General features: G+C 63.6%; 2 protein-coding genes across 4 annotated transcripts; both read left to right on the top strand.

The window, feature by feature from the left end:
• The first annotated feature begins 6,042 nt into the window (after positions 1 to 6,042).
• RPL38 (ribosomal protein L38) lies at positions 6,043 to 8,050 on the top strand. Its single transcript, XM_084218335.1, has 5 exons — positions 6,043 to 6,086; positions 6,334 to 6,368; positions 6,581 to 6,641; positions 7,662 to 7,784; positions 7,955 to 8,050. The coding sequence occupies exons 2-5, from the start codon at positions 6,366 to 6,368 to the stop codon at positions 7,978 to 7,980; spliced, it is 213 nt and encodes a 70-aa protein (XP_084074461.1). The 5' UTR covers positions 6,043 to 6,086; positions 6,334 to 6,365; the 3' UTR covers positions 7,981 to 8,050.
• Positions 8,051 to 8,421: 371 nt separating this feature from the next.
• Positions 8,422 to 15,455, top strand: TTYH2 (tweety family member 2). Of its 3 annotated transcripts, none has more exons than XM_084218480.1 (15): positions 8,422 to 8,615; positions 9,148 to 9,320; positions 10,448 to 10,559; positions 11,372 to 11,592; positions 11,671 to 11,766; positions 11,847 to 11,919; positions 12,008 to 12,077; positions 12,208 to 12,263; positions 12,343 to 12,435; positions 12,515 to 12,607; positions 12,687 to 12,829; positions 12,922 to 13,107; positions 13,192 to 13,270; positions 13,670 to 13,682; positions 14,508 to 15,455. In XM_084218480.1, the coding sequence occupies exons 1-15, from the start codon at positions 8,487 to 8,489 to the stop codon at positions 14,549 to 14,551; spliced, it is 1,581 nt and encodes a 526-aa protein (XP_084074606.1). In that variant the 5' UTR covers positions 8,422 to 8,486; the 3' UTR covers positions 14,552 to 15,455. The 3 variants fall into 3 exon arrangements, with proteins under 3 accessions (XP_084074606.1, XP_084074604.1, XP_084074605.1); XM_084218478.1 differs by having other exon boundaries at positions 13,665 to 13,682; XM_084218479.1 differs by lacking the exon at positions 13,670 to 13,682.
• Positions 15,456 to 16,229: the final 774 nt, after the last annotated feature.

Here is a 16,229-nt window from a genome sequence, read left to right as displayed (position 1 = left end):
CTGATTTTTCTGACGCCGTTTTGGCAGCCGAGGGTCGGCTTTGCAGCTTTCCACGGGCACGGTGCCACGGCAGGTCACGCAGGGGCTGTGACAGGATCCTGCAGAGCGGGAGGAGGAGGAGGAGGAGGCGGCAGATCCCTCCCAAGGGAAACCACTTGAGGCTGCCCAAACCTGGAGATCCAGAGGGCATCGGGAGAGGTCCCGGCTCCAGCACCATCCCTGGACAGGAAGGTGCTTCAGGCTGTCAGTGCGGGGTGGGAGAAGCAGCTCTCCTCCTGGGAAAGCTCCTGGCATGCCAGAGCGCATCCCGACCCAGTGACAGGGTGCTGCTGGTCCCTGTGTCCCCTCCCCAGTGACAGGGCGATGCTGTTCCCCGTGTCCCCTCCCCAGTGACAGGGTGCTGCTGGTCCCCGTCTCCCCTCCCCAGTGCCAGGGCGATGCTGTTCCCCGTGTCCCCTCCCCGGTGGCACAGCAGTGCTCGTCCCCTGCCCGTGCCATTGCCATTCCCCCCTCGCTCCGCCGGGCTCCGGGCTGATTTATGGAGGCCCAAGGATGCAATCAAGGCCGGGCCCCCGAGGACGCTCGGGCCGGGAGCGGCGGCGGCGGAATGCCAATGGTGCCCGGGGCCGGGGCAGGGCCCGGCGGGAGGGAAGATGGATCTCTGCACCTGAGGATGCTCCAGGCAGGGCTGCGGGAGCGGGATGTGCTCCGGCTGATGGGCGCGTGGTGTCGGGAGAGGGGACGCGCCACATCCGTAACGCGGTGACAAATGCCATCCCTCCGGGAAGGAGCCCCGAGGCAGAGCAAATATCTCCCTGCAATGACAACACCAGCGTGGCGAGTGACAGCATTTGTCACCAGCTCCTGGGCGGGCGCCAGAGCCGCGCAGCCTCTGCCCGCGCCTCTGGGGAGCCCCGGGCACCCCGCTCTGCCCTGGCACCCCAAGACCCAGCCCCGAGCCGCCGCTCCCGCTCCGCGCCGGCTCCTCTCGCCTGACGTGAGCTGATTTTGGGAGGCAGTGGGTGGCGAGGGAGTACAGCTGCCGCTAAGTTATCCAAACGATTTATCTTAAGATTCATCCAGAATTCATGGCGCGGGAGCCCGGGCCGTGTCGGCCGTTAATATTCATGCGGATTTGGAGCGGCGTTAATCACCGGCGCTGACAATTGGCACTTCCCTTAATTGCCCGTGCAGCCGGCTCTGCCCGCCGTGTCCCTCCCCCTCGCCCCCCCCCGGGATGGGTGCGGGGTCCCTGAATGTCCCCGCCTGGATTTTTGTCCTCGTCTCGGTGCGGCACGGGGGCTGCTCCCCAATTCCTGCTCGGAGCATCCCCGGGCTGGGCATCGCTGAACCCACAGCGAGCTCCGGGGCCTGGCGCATCCCCGGGGGCCGTCGCTGTCCTCCGGTGCCACATCCCAGCGCGGGGACACGGATTTGGATCCCGGCGGGGCCGTGTCCTCGCTGCCGCCGTCCCCGTGGCTGGCGGAGCGTCCCCAGGGTGGCATCGCTGCGCCCACGGCGGAGCTCAGGGGGGCGGAGGCCGGGACGTCCCCGCGGGGCTCTCCCCATCCTCCCGTGCCCAATTCCAGCGTGGGCACACGGAGCTGATGCCAGCAGAGCTCTGTCCCCGCTGTGCCCGTGGCTGCTGGAGCACCCCCGGCACCGCGGAGCAGCTCCCCCCCACCCGGAGCATCCCCCGGGGCCCTCCCAGTCCTCCCCCGGCACATCCCGGCCTGGAGAGGCGGATCCGGAGCCCGGCGGGGCTGTGGCCTGGCTGCCAACCCGCTGTCGCCGTGGCTGGCGTTACCTGTCACCGCTGTCACTCCGCTGCCATCCCGCCAGCTGCCGCGGCGCGCCCGCGGAATTCCAATGAGGATCCGGGGGCTGCGGCACCCCCGGGGGTGGGGGACAGTGTGTGCCACGGGCAGGGCTGGCAGCTGTCCCCAGAGAGGTGCTGAGACCCCTGCAGGTCGTGACAGCAGCGAGGAGGGACACAGGGGTGGCACCGGCACGTGCAGGACGCAGCCACGAGGTCACCCTCGGGGCCGTGCACCCCAAAACCAACGCCGGGAGTCAGCACAAGGGGCTGGGACCCCACGATCCCATCCATCCCCCTGCAGAGCCAAAGTAACCCCCCAAAAATCCCCCAAACCGCGGCGCCCCCCTCGGCCCGCGGCTCCGGGCGGGTTCCAGCTGTCCTCGCGCTGTAATTGTCCTAATTAGATCGGCAGATCTGGATGAAGGTTTCACAAGGAACACGGAGCGGGGAGGCAGGAGGAGATAATGGAATCGCAGATGACATTCCCATCACCCAGCCTCTCCCGCCGCCGCCGCCGCCGCTGCAGCCCGGTCGGAAAATTATGCGGAAGGGGGGAGGAAAATTTCCATAATCTTCCTCTGCAGGATGAGACCGAATCCGGCTGGAGCCGAGAGGGGTGACAGGGAGCTGCTCTGTCCCCAGCCGGCAGTGCCACCACGGGTGTCACCCGTCCGTGTCGCACACTGTGTCCCGCGGTGGCCTGGCCTGGCACTGCCCACCCGCGGGTGGGGTCTCCGTGCGTCCCGTCGGGTCTTGGATGTGGCAGGCGTCACCCCTGGGTCACCGCTGGGGTTTGGGGACATCGGGGGGACATGGGAGGGACATACAGCTGCGCTGTGCCCCTCTGAGGGGACAGGGGGGGACACTGGGGTGTCACCCCTCGAGCTCCAGCCTCTCAGAGCCCCCAGAACATTCGGGGGCAGGGCAGGAGCCGCTCCCCACGAGGACGCTGCCCCTGGCTCCGTCTGGGTGCTCTGCCCGGGCAGGAGCCAGCCCATCCCTAATTATCAGAAATATCTGTATTCCAGAGCTTCCCGCCGTGCCCGATGCCTGCAGGAAACTTCCAGCCCGGTTTCCTTCTCCTCCCTGCTCCGGCCGCGGTGCCAACACCGGCCTCACCTCCCCCCCAGCCCCGCGCTCCCCCTTCCCCAAATTTGCTGCCTCATTTCCGGGGCATTTCCATGAAAACAGGCGCTTTGTTTCCTGGGATTCAGCTCTGCCCGCTCCCCCCTCAGCCTTTGTCCTCCACAAACACGGAACAAAAGGGGGAAGAGGCAGGAAAACCCCACGGATCCTCCAAAGGGGCGGTTTGGGCCCCAAATTGATCTGAAGCTGCTCGGGGCTGGGCTGACGGATGGGTCAGGAGCTGCGCCACGAGCGCTGCACGCAGGAAAATGAGAGAGAAAGGGGAAAAAAGAGGGCGAGAGGGAGAGATTCCTGTCCCTGCCGGTGATGAACGGCAGAGAGGGCGATCCGCCTCGCTCCTCTGTGCTGGGGGAGGAATTCTGCTGAACTCGGGGAGAAATCAATTCCTGCCGCGGCTTGCGCCCCGGATCTGCAGGGAACGCGTCCCGCCGTGTCCCCGCTCCCTCTGCCAGCTGCCACCGGCACCTCCCGGCTCCGTCCCGGCTCCGGGGGACACGGGGCTGCGCGGGGACAGCGACAGAGGGGCCAGCGAGGGACACCTCCCGTGCTCAGGCCTGCCGGGGGACCCCGAGGGTGGCACAGACACAAGGGATGGTTTGGCTGGGAAGGACCCCAAATCCAGTTCCACCCTTGCCACGGGCAGGGACACCTCCACAGGGAGCCACCAGGTCCCCCAAGGTCCCACACTGAGCCACCACTGAGTCCCTGAGGTCCCCCAATGTGCCACCGGGTCCCTGAGGTCCCCCAATGTGCCACCAGGTCCCCGAGGTGCCACACTGTGCCACCAGGTCCCCGAGGTCCCCCAGGGCCCAGGTGGCAGCCGCAGCTCCTGGAGGGGTGCTGGGAATGAGGGGACACCTTGGGGTGGCTGTGGAATGTCATTTTCCCTCCAAGGACTCCCTCTGGAGCTGCTGCAGAACAGGAGGAGGAGGAGGAGGAGGAGGAGGAAGGTCCCACTGACCCCACAAACCCCCCCCCCCCACCAGGGGGTTCAGGGCACCCCCCCCATCCTCATCCTCCCGCGGCACTTCCCGAGCAGAATCCGGGGGATTTTTCCCTCTCAGTCCGGCACTCGCAGGGTTAATTAAGGCCGTTAATTGAATCTCCTCCGGCGGCGGAGCCGGCCGGGCCGGGGGGAGGCGGCAGGAGACGCATTTGATGTCTCAGAAAAGCTGCGGATCCCGAACGTGCTGCGGTTTGGGGCCGGCATCTTTCAATTTTTTAATTTTCTTTTTTTTTTTTTTTTTTAATTTAAAGTCGGTCGTAAAAAAGAGACTGACTTTGAGGAGCTAACGGCTCTCATGAATTATTTTTGTTGATTTAGGCGCCCACTCGGCTTTAAATATTAATTAATATTATTATTTTTATATTTGCATATTATATATAAAATGATATATCTATATATTACATGTTATAAATTTCTATATTATATATTTATATATTTATATATAATATTTATATAGTTGATAATAATTATAATAGAAAACCAATTTAATATATAGTATATAATATGTAATAGATCATCTATAGTATATCATATATAGTATATCATATATAGTATATCATATATATTATATCTTATATCTTATATCTTATATCTTATATATTATATATTATATATTATATATTATATATTATTTTTATATAGTATATAATTATTTATATACTATATAAAATTATTATAATATGTGAATAATTATTTATATATTTATAATATTTATTTATATAATATAGAATAGTTATAGTTTATTCGTCTCTATATATTTATAATATTTATACATTTATCTATATGTATATAATATATAATACAATATCTATATTTATATATTTATTTATCTATATTTATATATTTATATGATTATTCTATTAATATATAGTACGTATAATATAGATATAATTTTATATAGAATATTGTATATATTCTATATAATAATTAGAACATGTAGATAATTATTTCTAAATAATATAATATATAATAATATTTTAAATAATTATTTATAAATTCCATTTTGGGGTGCCTCAGCCCCCTCGGCGTCACATCCCGCGCTGGTGCCAAAGCAGGCACTTTTCGTGGCACTTTAGTTTTATTGTCGTGCCAAAAGCTTTAATTCGGGGCTGTCGTCCTCCCGCGCCGCTGATTTACGCTGCCAGGGCTTTAATTACAGCATTCAGCATTTCTTACAACGCGAAAAAGCGCTCGGATCGGGAGCAATTAAAAGGCAGCGGAGTAGAGCAGCCCATCGGAGGGGAGACGAGTAAATCAAACAATTAAAAAGCTCCTCGGGTGCCGGGGGGGAAGGGTGCCCCCCAAAATCCTCTCCTGCGGGAGCCCCGCGCTGGCAGCGCCCCAAAAACCGGCCCAGCCCCAGGCAGGGCTCGGCAGGACCGGGATGGGGACGGGGACAGGATGGGGACAGGATGGCGACAGGATGGGGATGGGGACAGGATGGGGATGGGGACAGGATGGGGACGGGGACAGTGACTGGATGGAGACAGGGACAGGATGGGGACAGTGACTGGATGGGGACAGTGACTGGATGGGGATGGGGACGGGATGGGCATGGGGACAGTGACAGGATGGAGACAGGGACAGGAGGGGGACAGTGACAGCATGGGGATGGGGACAGTGACAGGAGGGGGTTCCTTCTCCTCGCCCCCCATCCTCAAGGATTCTGCGCGGCGTTTTGGGGTGGTTTGCCCGGCTTTGGGGTTTTCAGCGGGATCAAAGCTCTCTCTTGTGGCAGAACCGGTCCATGACAGCCCTGCCCGGGATACCGAGCGCCAGCATCGCCCGGGGCTCCCCGGGACGGAACCTCGCACCGATCATCCCCGGAGGGGTTCTGCGGCTCGGGAAACTGCCAGCAGCCCGCCCTGCTCCCCGTGCCCGGCAGCTCCCGGCCGTGCCCGGCTCCGGGGGGCTGGAGGTGCCGGGAATCCCCTCCGCAGCCGCCGCCGGTACCGCCGGTCCCGGGCACCGGGGCTGAGCCCCCGCCCGCTCATCGCAGCTCCCGCCGCCGCCACCGCCATCCGACGCTTTTTGTCCTCCGCCCGCGCCGTAGGAAATAAAGTCCCGGATGCGGAAGTGCGGCGCTCATTTCCGGTTTGTTCTCAGCGGTTGCGGGTGAGCGATGGCGGCCGGGGGGCCCCGGGGGGGGGGGCCGGGGGATCCGCCGCCATCCGCGGCCTCGCGGCACCGGGCGGCCCCGGGGGGGGGGGCCGGGGGATCCGCCGCCATCCGCGGCCTCGCGGCACCGGGCGGCCCCGGGGAGGGCCGGGGGAAGGAGGGAGCGCGGGGACACCCGATGGCGAGCGGGGGGCGCGATGGCGGGGGGCTGCGCTGACACCATCTTATCCCGTTTGTGCCGCAGGTTGGAACTGCTGCCGAAGCCGAGCCGGAGCCATGGTGAGGGGCCGGGGGCTGCGAGGGGAGGGTGCTGCAGGGAGGGAGGGTGGCCTGGGGGGCTCTGGGGTGCAGAATGGGGGGTTCCGTGGCCGGGGAATGAGCCCGGGGCGCAGATCGCGTCCCTGGAGAGCACCAGGCCTGGAGCTCTGGGGTCCTCTCCAAGCAGAACATTCCACGGTTTCCGTTCCATGAGTTTGTGTTTGGCCTCGCAGCCTCGCAAGATTGAGGAGATCAAGGACTTCCTGCTGACGGCGCGGCGGAAGGACGCCAAGTGTGAGTGGGGGTCTCAGGCAGGCCGGGGGGAGGCTCCAGCCCGTTCCCCGTGGGCACTGAGGAGCTCCTGGCCTTGGGAATGCCGGCGGCCCGGGGCTGGCCTGGTCCGGCTGTGGCTCGGTGACACGGGTCCCTCCTGGGGGTGTCCCTGTCAGTGCTGCTCCCGGCTGGGCTGCAGAGCCCTGGAGGCCATTCCCAAACACCCCCTGCTCTGAGGGATGCTGCAGCTCCTTGGAAGCAATTCCCAAACACCCCCTGCTCTGAGGGATGCTGCAGCAGCTCCCTGGAGGCAATTCCCAAACATCCCCTGCTCTGAGTGATGCTGCAGCTCCCTGGAGGCCATTCCCAAACACCCCCTGCTCCAAGGGATGCTGCTGCAGCTCCCTGGAGGCAATTCCCAAACGTCTCCTGCTCTGAGGATGCTGCAGCTCCCTTGAGGCAATTCCCAAACACCCCCTGCTCTGAGGGATGCTGCAGCTCCTCTCTGGAGGCCATTCCCAAACACCCCCTGCTCTGAGGGATGCTGCAGTTCCCTGGAGACCATTCCCAAACACCCCCTGCTCCGAGGGATCCTGCAGTTCCCTGGAGGCCATTCCCAAACACCCCCTGCTCTGAGGGATGCTGCAGCTCCCTGGAGGCCATTCCCAAACACCCCCTGCTCCGGGGGATGCTGATGTGGACCGCTGGCGTTCTGCCACCGCAGGTGATTCATTCCTCTTCCTCAGCGGGAGGTTTTTGTTGCCCCCACAAAGCGAGGATGATTGAGGCAGAGTGCTGCCTTGTCTCACTGTTCAGCAACACGGGAGGAGTTTTTTTTTCCCTCTTCTCCCTCTCGAGTGGATCTGGCTGTGGCAGGATCCCTCGGGAATCCTGTGACAAGGGAGAGCTGAGCACTCTGAGAGCTTTTTCCTCCCCGTCCTCGCTCTGGATGGAGCTGGAGGTTCCTGCACGGGGCAGGGCGTGCACTGGGTTTCCCAGGGATGACACTGCAGTGTCCCTGCTGTCCCCTCCACCCCACAGCCGTCAAGATCAAGAAGAACAAGGACAATGTCAAGTTCAAGGTGCGCTGCAGCCGGTACCTCTACACCCTGGTCATCACCGACAAGGAGAAGGCAGAGAAGCTGAAGCAGTCCCTGCCCCCAGGTATCCTGGGAATCCCCTGTTGGGTGTTGGGGATTGAGGGGGGCTGCAGAGCCCTCTGGAAGGGTCCCTGGAGCTGGTGTCACCACCAGTGCCTTGCTGGGGTCAGTGCTTGGTGTTCCCGTGGAGCTGGAGGGCTCCAGGCACCCCTTCCATGTCCCCTCTCTCCGCAGGTCTGGCCGTGAAGGAGCTGAAGTGAGCCGGGATCAGCTGGGTACCTGTTGGATTCTCTGTGTTTGTTAAAATAAATAAAAAACTGTTCCTGGTGTCATGTTTGGTGTTTGATAACTCGCCGTTCCTGGCCCTGGAGCCACTCTGGGGGTCCTGGGGCTGGTGCTGCTCCCGGCAGAGGGCCGGTTCTGGTACCAGGGGGACTCACGGGACCCGGAGCTGCCCCTGTGCTTTGGGGTGACAGCTGGGGACGGGCCCTGCGGGACCCGGGGCTGGTACACAGGGCCACCAGCGTGTCCTGCGCGCGGTGTCCTCGGCAGCAGGGGCTGCCCGGTGCCGTCGGTGCCCCCACAGCAGAGGCGCGGTGTGGCGGGGCTGTCGCCGTGCGCTGTCCCTGCCGGGGCGGGGCGCGGGGCGGTACCGGGGGCGGTACCGGAGGGTGGCTCCCGGGGCGTGTCCGGGGCTGGCGGGCAGAGCCCGCGGCGTGGCGGCACCGCCGCCCCCCGCCCGGCAGCGCGGCGACCCCGGCCCGCCATGGGGCCCGCCCGCGCCGGGTACCTGGCGCCCTGGTGGGCGGCCTGGCTGCACGGGCTCCCGCACCGCGGCCCGCGCCTGCAGCCCGTGCCCAGCACCTTCCGCCCGCAGGACCCCGACTACCAGCAGGTACCGGCCCGGGACCCCCGCGCCCCCCGCGCCTCCCCGCGCCCGGTCCCGCTCGCCCCGCGCCCCCCGCGCCGCTCCCGGCGGCGCCCGGCGCCAGCTCTGATCTCACGGCGCACAAAGCGCCTTTCATCGCCCGGGCCGGCCGGCACCGGCACCCCCGGCCCCGCCGCTCCCCGCCCGGCCTCGCCGCTTCCTCTTCTCCTCCCGAGCCCCCGCCCCGCGCTCCCGGAGCCACCGCGGCCCCCCGGCATCCCGGGGCACGGCCCGCCGTGACCCCTGCGTGGGGAGGGGGGCAGCGCCGCCGTCCCGGTGCCCCGACAGCCCGGCAAGGGGCGGCTGCGCCCCCGGCTCGGCCACCGCGGCTCGGGGGCCCTGCGCGGCAATGGGGACAGGGCTGGGGACGGGGACGGGGACGGGGACGCTTCTTCCTCCTCCCCACGTGACAGTCCCGTGGGGCGCGGAACGCCGCCGCATCCCGGCCACGCGAGCGGGTCACGGGCACGGCGTCTGACTTATCCCTCTCTCCTTCCAGTCGCTGCTTGTCCTGGGCTTGGTGCCCGCCGTGTGCCTCGGCCTCAACCTCCTCTTCCTCACCGTGTACCTGATCTGCCTGTGCTGCTGCAAGAGGGACCAGGACCCCGAGAGCAAGCGGCCCCACTCGTGTTGTGTCACCTGGATGGCCGTCACCGCCGGGCTCATCTGCTGGTGAGGACGGGGACGGGGACCTGGTGCTGTCCCCCTGTCACCGAGGGCACTCTGCGCTCCAGCCACGAGCGGCTTTAATTAGATCTGTGCAATAAACGTGCTCCATCCCTGCCTCCTCCCGTGCAGCTGCCGGGGCAGCCCCAGGGAGCAGCTGCGGGCCGGCCCCGGCCCCGTCCCCGCCAGGGCTGTGCCGCCTTCCCCGCTAATCCCGGGCGGGAGCCTGGCCGGTCGCTAATCCCAGCCCGGAGCAGATGGCGGGCGGCAGCGTGACCCAGCTGGCAGGTCCCTTGTGCCCGACCTTAATTGCAACCACAACAATTAGACAAGGGGACGCTCCTTCACCCGGCAGCGCTCTGGGGGCTGTCCGAGCCCACCTCGGTTCGGGGTGGCTGGGAGGACCCCCGGGGCAGCCATCCCGAGTGTCCCCCGGCATTGGTGGCCTGGGAGGGAGCAGGACGGGCCACGGGCCCCTTTGGCTGCCTGGCCACGACCCCGGCTCCAGACAAAGGGAGCTGTGCCGGGGCGGAGCGAGATGGCTGCCTGCGAGCCTCGCAGGGAGCGGGGAAACAGGGAGACAGGGAAACGGCACTAATGAGCTCAGTGTGCTCCCCCAGCCCTCCCAGCATGGCAGGGGGCACTCTGCAGCTCCCGGGGGCTTTGAGCCCCCCCAGCAGCCTGTGCTTCCTTGTACTGGGGTTTGGTGAGCGTGCAGCGGCCACGTGTGGGCACGTGCCCGGCCAGGACACGGCCATGGGCACCTCTGTCCTTCGAGCCAGCTCCGAGCTCCGTCCCAGCTCCGTGGGGAGCTCTGCAGCAGCTGCAGGGAGCTCGCACAGGGCCTGGAGCTGGAGGTTTAATCGGAGCCACGGCGGATTCCCCTAATCTGCTTGGCCCAGCCCCTCCGCCCTCAATCTCTCGGGGTTTGGCAGGAGGAGCTTCCACGGCACCGCGCAGCCCTGGCTGTCCCCAGGCCCCTGTCACCAGCAGGAGCAGGTTCCCATCCTGGTGCTGTCCCTGCCCCACTCTTTGTCTCTGTCCCCCAAAAGCAGGGGAGTGTCCCCTGTCTGGCAGGTGTGGCAGGGCGAGCGTGTCCCTCCCCTGTCATCAGGTCCCCTCTCTGCCCACAGTGCCGCCGTTGGCGTCGGCTTCTATGGGAACAGCGAGACCAACGACGGCGTTTTCCAGCTGCTCTATGCCCTGGACCACGCCAACCAGACCCTCACTGGCATCGACTCCCTGGTAGGGCCACGGCCCCGGGGTGCCCCAGTCCCCTGCTGTGGGTTTGGCTGGAGCACCGGGGAGGGACGTCCGGCCGAGCCCCCGGCGTGGCGGTGCTGGCCGAGCGCAGGAGGGTGACGTCACCCCACAGAATGGGACCTTTGTGGCCCGCCAGGGCTGGGCCGGGGCCACGGCAGGGCTGTTCTGAAGGCACTGTGGGGTGGGGGGAGCTGCTCTCCTGGAGAAAGCATTCCAGGGATGGGGTACTGACCATCCCAGGGGAATGACCATCCCAGGGGCTGACCATCCCAGGGGCTGACCATCCCAGGGGACTGACCATTCCAGGGGACCATCCTGGGGCACTGACCATCCTGGGGCACTGACCATCCCAGGGGACTGACCATCCCAGGGGACTGACCATTCCAGGGGACTGACCATCCTGGGGCACTGACCATCCTGGGGCACTGACCATCCCAGGGGACGACCATCCCAGGGGACTGACCATTCCAGGGGACTGAACATTCCAGGGGACTGACCATCACAGGGACTGACCATCACAGGGACTGACCATCCCAGGGGCTGACCATCTCAGGGACTGTCCATCCTGGGAAAATGACCTTCCTGGGGGACTGACCATCCCAGGGGCTGACCATCCTGGGGCACTGACCATCCCAGGGGACTGACCATCCCCAGGACTGTCCATCCTGGGGGAATAACTCTCCTGGGGACTGTCCATCCTGGGGGACTGACCATCCTGGTGGAATAACCATCCTGTGGACTGTCCATCCTGGGGGACTGACCATCCCAGGGACTGACCATCCCGGTGGCCGCAGGTTGCCAGCACCACGCTGCAGATGCAGGGAGCGCTGGAGCAGCACCTGGCACGGCTGAACGAGCTGCTGGCCTCGCGGGGGGATTACGTGCAGACCCTCAAGTTCACCCAGCAGCTGGCTGGCAGCATTGTCCTGCAGCTCCAGGGGCTGCCGGCCTGGCGGGGCGTCAGCGCTGAGCTCACCGAGCTGTCAGGACAGGTGGCCTATGTCGAGTATTACAGGTGAGCTCCAGCGTCCTGAGATGTCCCAGCAGGGCTGGGGAGGTGCCTGTGTGTGACACAGCCTTCCTCTGCACCCAGGTGGTTGGCTTACCTGCTCTTCTTCATCCTCGTCCTCACCGTCTGCCTGCTGGCCTGCCTGGGGCTGGCCAAGCACTCCCGCTGCCTCCTGCTCATGTGAGTACCCTGGGGACAGCCTGGGGGGCTCACGGGGACCCCGGCCATGCTCCCCACTCTGCTCCCCGCTCTCCCTGCAGGATGCTGTGCTGTGGGCTGCTCATGCTGGTCCTCAGCTGGGCCTCCATGGCCGTGGACACGGCGGCCGCGGTGGTGAGTGGGGCAGGAGGGGAGGGAGGGAAGGGCTGCCCAGGGCTGTGCTGAGCACTGCGGGCATCGGTGACGTCCCTCTGTCCCACAGGGCACCAGCGACTTCTGTGTGGCCCCAGACAAGTTCATCATGAACCAGACAGATGATGAGATCAGTGCAGGTCAGGGCTGGCTGTGAGGTGGAGACGAGCACGGGCAGGACCCCAAAAGCCACCCTGGGGAATGCCACTGTCCCCCCATGGCTCCCCATGCCCCGGGATGCTCCTGCTGATGTTCCCGTTCTCTCTGCAGAGGTGGTTCATTATTACCTGTACTGTGACCAGAGCCTGAGCAGCCCCTTCCAGCAGGTACAGAGGGGATGGGCACCCCCTTTGGTGCTGCCTGGGGCTGGGGGGGTCTGTGACTGTGCCCCACTCTCCCCTGCAGGCTCTCACCGTGTTCCAGCGCTCGCTGACCACCATGCAGATCCAGATCCAGGGGCTCATCCAGTATGCGCTGCCCCTCTTCCCCACAGCTGAGGTACAGGAGGAGGGGGGAACAGGGATCCCCATCCCTCCCTCTGCTCCCCAGAGCTGCCTGACCCCCCTTTTTCCCACAGAAAGACCTGCTGGGTGTCCAGCATCTCCTCAACTCCTCGGAGACCAGCCTGCACCAGCTGACGGCCCTGCTGGACTGCCGGGGGTTGCACAAGGTGAGGGGGGGCTGACCGGGGACCAGCTCCGGGGTCCCCCTGCGGTGCCACCGGCGCTGCCCTGCCCGTGTCCCGCCAGGATTACCTGGATGGCCTCATCGGGATCTGCTACGACGGCGTCGAGGGGCTGCTCTACCTGGGGCTCTTCTCCCTGCTGGCGGCCGCCGCCTTCTCCACGGTGATCTGCGCGGCCCCGCGCGCCTGGCGGCAGCTGGCCGGCCAGTACGTGTGCCCCCGGCCCCCCGCCCTCCCCTGGGCACAGAGACCCCCCTCTGCCACCCAGGGGCGCGGCAGCCAGCGCTCTGTCCCCGCAGGGAGCGGGACTACGACGACATGGACGAGGAGGACCCGTTCAACCCGGCGGCGCGGCGCATGGCCGCGCACCGCCCGCCGCGGGGGCAGCTGCGCAGCTTCTGCAGCTACAGCAGCAGCCTGGGCAGCCAGAGCAGCCTGCAGCCCCCGGCGCAGACCGTGTCCAACGCCCCCGTCTCCGAGTACATGTGAGCCCCCTCCCCGAGCCCCCGCCGCCGAGGCCAGGGCGCCGGGCGGGGCGGGAGTGACGGGGGTCTCGCTGTGCCCCCCAGGAACCAGGCCGTGCTCTTCGGAGGGAACCCCCGCTACGAGAATGTGCCCCTCATCGGGAGGGGGTCTCCTCCCCCCACGGTATGATGGGGGGCCGAGGACAAAGCCTCGTGACAGCCCGGGGGGGGCTCTGGGTCTGCTGGGTGGGACGGGGATGGGAGATGCTGGTGCCTCCTGCCCGGCTCTGGCCCAAATCCCGGCCCCCCATGGGCTGGGGGACACCAAAATAAGCATCCCCTCCCTCCCTCCCCTGTGCTTCCTCTCCATCCTGGCTCTCAGAGGATGCTCCTCGCAGTCTCTCCCCTCACATTCCCATTTCCCTGCTCGTTAATCCTGCCCTGTCTGGTATTGCTGCTTCATTTTTTATTCCTTGTCTTTTTTTTTCTTTCTTTCTCTTTTTTTTTCTTTTTTTTATTTTTCTTTTTTTTTTTTTTTTGTGATTTCTTTTAATTTTTTTGCATCCATTATTTTGGAGCTAAGTTGCCCATCAAGAGTAAGTTCAGCCACTTCCTTCTCCCTCCTTATCCCGGGGCAGCAGCCAGGTTCTCCCCTCCTCCTCCTCACCCTTCCACGCCTCCCTCCATCCCCTTTTCCTGCTTGGCTTTTGGGGTGCAGAGAGCTCAGGGAGGGGGGAAAAAGGGCCAGGAGGACTTTCAGCTCCCCCGTGTTGGGATGCTGGTCCCTGTCTCCATCCCTGCAGCAGTGCAACCCCTCCCAGGCTGCAGGAATGCTGCCGTGGCAGGAATACTGTCACTCTCCTCCAGGGAGGGTTTTTTCCATCAGGTGGAAGCTTGGATCCCATCTCCCAGACCTGGCAGCTGGCGAGAGCCTCCTCCCAGGGGGGGGACACGAGTGGGGGGATTAATTGGAGCGCTTCTCCCTGCCCTGAATAGTCTTAATTCACCCAGGATTCAGATCCCTGAGGAAAGACTTTCCGAGTCCAGAATAACAAACTCGGAATAATCTTCCTTAATGCCTGCCCGGGGTGATCCTCCCTGCTGGGAAATCCTGGAGGAATGTGATCCTGGGCGGGGGGGGGGGCTGGAGCCTTGGGCTCCTGGCTTCCCATGGGATGAATTTGGGAAGCTGGGAAGGGACAAAGCTGGGCTGGAAGGATTTAGGCTTGGGGAGGGGGCAGATTTGGGATGAATTTGGGAAGCTGGGAAGGGACAAAGCTGGGCTGGAAGGGTTTAGGCTTGGGGAGGGGGCAGATTTGGGATGAATTTGGGAAGCTGGAGGCAGATCCATTTGGGATGAACAGCTGTGGGGGCAGCTGTTTTGGGCTGTTTTGGGGGGCTGACCCCCGTGTCCCCCCCAGTACTCCCCGAGCATGAGAGCCACGTACCTGGCGGTCACCGATGAGCACGTCCGGCACCGCGGCGACTTCCCGGCCTAGGAGGGGACACCAAAGAGCCCGCAGGGAGAGCGGAGCCGGGGGTAGGAGCTGGAGCCCCCCAGCACCCCCCCAGCCCCACACCCTGCCGCCTTAGGGGCTCCTGGCGGCGCAGAGGGGGCTCCTCCCGTCCCTGCGGAAGGTTCTGGAGCACAAAGCCCGCGCCACGCTGCCCTGGGGCTCCCCTAGCAATGCAGCACCAACCACTAGTGATCCCCAGCCCTTCCCCAGCCCTGCCCAGCGGGAGGAATTTGGGATGTTTCGGCCTTGCTGGTTTTCCCTCGCTCTGCCCCCGGGGTTTGGGGGGTTGGCTCCGTTCAGAGAGGGGTTTGGGGTGGGTTTAGGCTCTTTCTGGCTCCCCAGGGCAGGTGTGGGCTGGGGCAGGCTCCCCTCCTCCTGCAGCTCCCTGGAGTGGTCACACATCCCCTGGGAGAGGGGCAGGAGCTGCTGGGACATCCCTGGGACCTGCCGCCCTGGGGGCTCAGCCAGCAGTGCCAGGGCTCCGGGCTGAGGAGCTGGGAGAGCATAGGAGCTGAACCCGGCCCTTTGGGGCTGCCTTTGGCACAGGGATCCCCGGGAAAGGCTCCTTGCCCCGGAGCAGGGATGGACCCCCTGCCCCAAAGGGTGGGACAGGGACCCCCAGGGCCAGGACATCCCTCTGCCTCCCCCTCTCCATGCTCCCCGTGACTAGCATCCCTCCCCTTGGGGAAAATCCCGAGGGATTTTTTTATTTCTTTGGCTTTTAACGTTTCCATGTAACGGTACTGGTAGACGAGCTGTTGTAACCGCATGCGAACTAACCGAAGGGCTCCGGCTGGGAGCTGGAGTCCGGCTGGATTTGTTTGTGCCCTTTTGGGAGGAAAGATAATAAACACTTGGACTAAATGAATCTCTCCCGTGCGGGTTTTTTTGGAGGGCAATCATTTTTCGGGGGGATAATTCAGCATTTGGGGCGCTTCAGAGTTGACCTTCCCAACATGGCGGCGGTCACGTGAGGCCGCACGCCGCCGCCATTACGGGGAGGGCGGCGTCACGTGACGTCGCGCCGGTATCACGTGATCCGGGGCACGCTGTTGCCTGGCAACGGCGACGCTTCCCCGGTCAGGCCTCACCGGGAGCGGGACGGGACCAGGCCCCACCGCTGTCCCGGGGCCTCCGCGGGGTCCGGGGTCACCCTGGGCGCTGCATCACTCCGTCCCTGTGGCTCAGCTCCGCTCTGGGGCTCCCTGAGGCTCCCGCTGCCTTTTGAGGCCCTCTCAAGGTCCTCCCTGCACTGGGTCCCTGCTCGCATTTGGGCTTTGCCGAGGTTCCCATTCCCTTTGGGATCGTCTGGGACTCTCTGAGCTTCCTGTTCCCTTTTGGGACATTGCCAAGGCCCACACAGTCTTCTGGGGCTCTGGAGGGTCCCCACTCCCATTTGGTGTCCTCCATCTGAGACCCCATTTCCTTTTGGGGTTCCCCGGGGTTCTCAGTCTATTTCAGCATCCTCCCTCTCCAGGGTCTCTGTTCACATTTGGGTCTCCTTGAGGCTCCCATTCCTTTTTTCCTTTTCCCGCATCCCTGAAACCCTCTCTCCTCCTTGGAGCTCCCTGAGATCCCAGCTCTCCATCCCTGTGAACCCCATTCCCTTTTGGGATCCTCTCAGCG

Source organism: Fringilla coelebs (assembly GCF_963513975.1).
Source record: "Fringilla coelebs genome assembly, chromosome: 19".
NCBI classification, from domain to species: Eukaryota; Metazoa; Chordata; class Aves; order Passeriformes; family Fringillidae; genus Fringilla; species Fringilla coelebs.
Note: the sequence above shows the minus strand (reverse complement) of the source record. Positions and strands in the feature narration are given on the sequence as shown.

Excerpts from the sequence above, each read along its gene's own strand:
- RPL38 (XM_084218335.1), top strand. Across the intron at positions 6,642-7,661 it reads GCGGCGGAAGGACGCCAAGT|CCGTCAAGATCAAGAAGAAC; the intron begins GTGAGTGGGGGT and ends TCCACCCCACAG. Across the intron at positions 7,785-7,954 it reads GAAGCAGTCCCTGCCCCCAG|GTCTGGCCGTGAAGGAGCTG; the intron begins GTATCCTGGGAA and ends CTCTCTCCGCAG.
- TTYH2 (XM_084218478.1), top strand. The coding sequence starts at position 8,487 with ATGGGGCCCGCCCGCGCCGGGTACCTGGCGCCCTGGTGGGCGGCCTGG. Across the intron at positions 12,078-12,207 it reads AGATGATGAGATCAGTGCAG|AGGTGGTTCATTATTACCTG; the intron begins GTCAGGGCTGGC and ends TTCTCTCTGCAG. Across the intron at positions 12,436-12,514 it reads CCCTCTTCCCCACAGCTGAG|AAAGACCTGCTGGGTGTCCA; the intron begins GTACAGGAGGAG and ends TTTTTCCCACAG.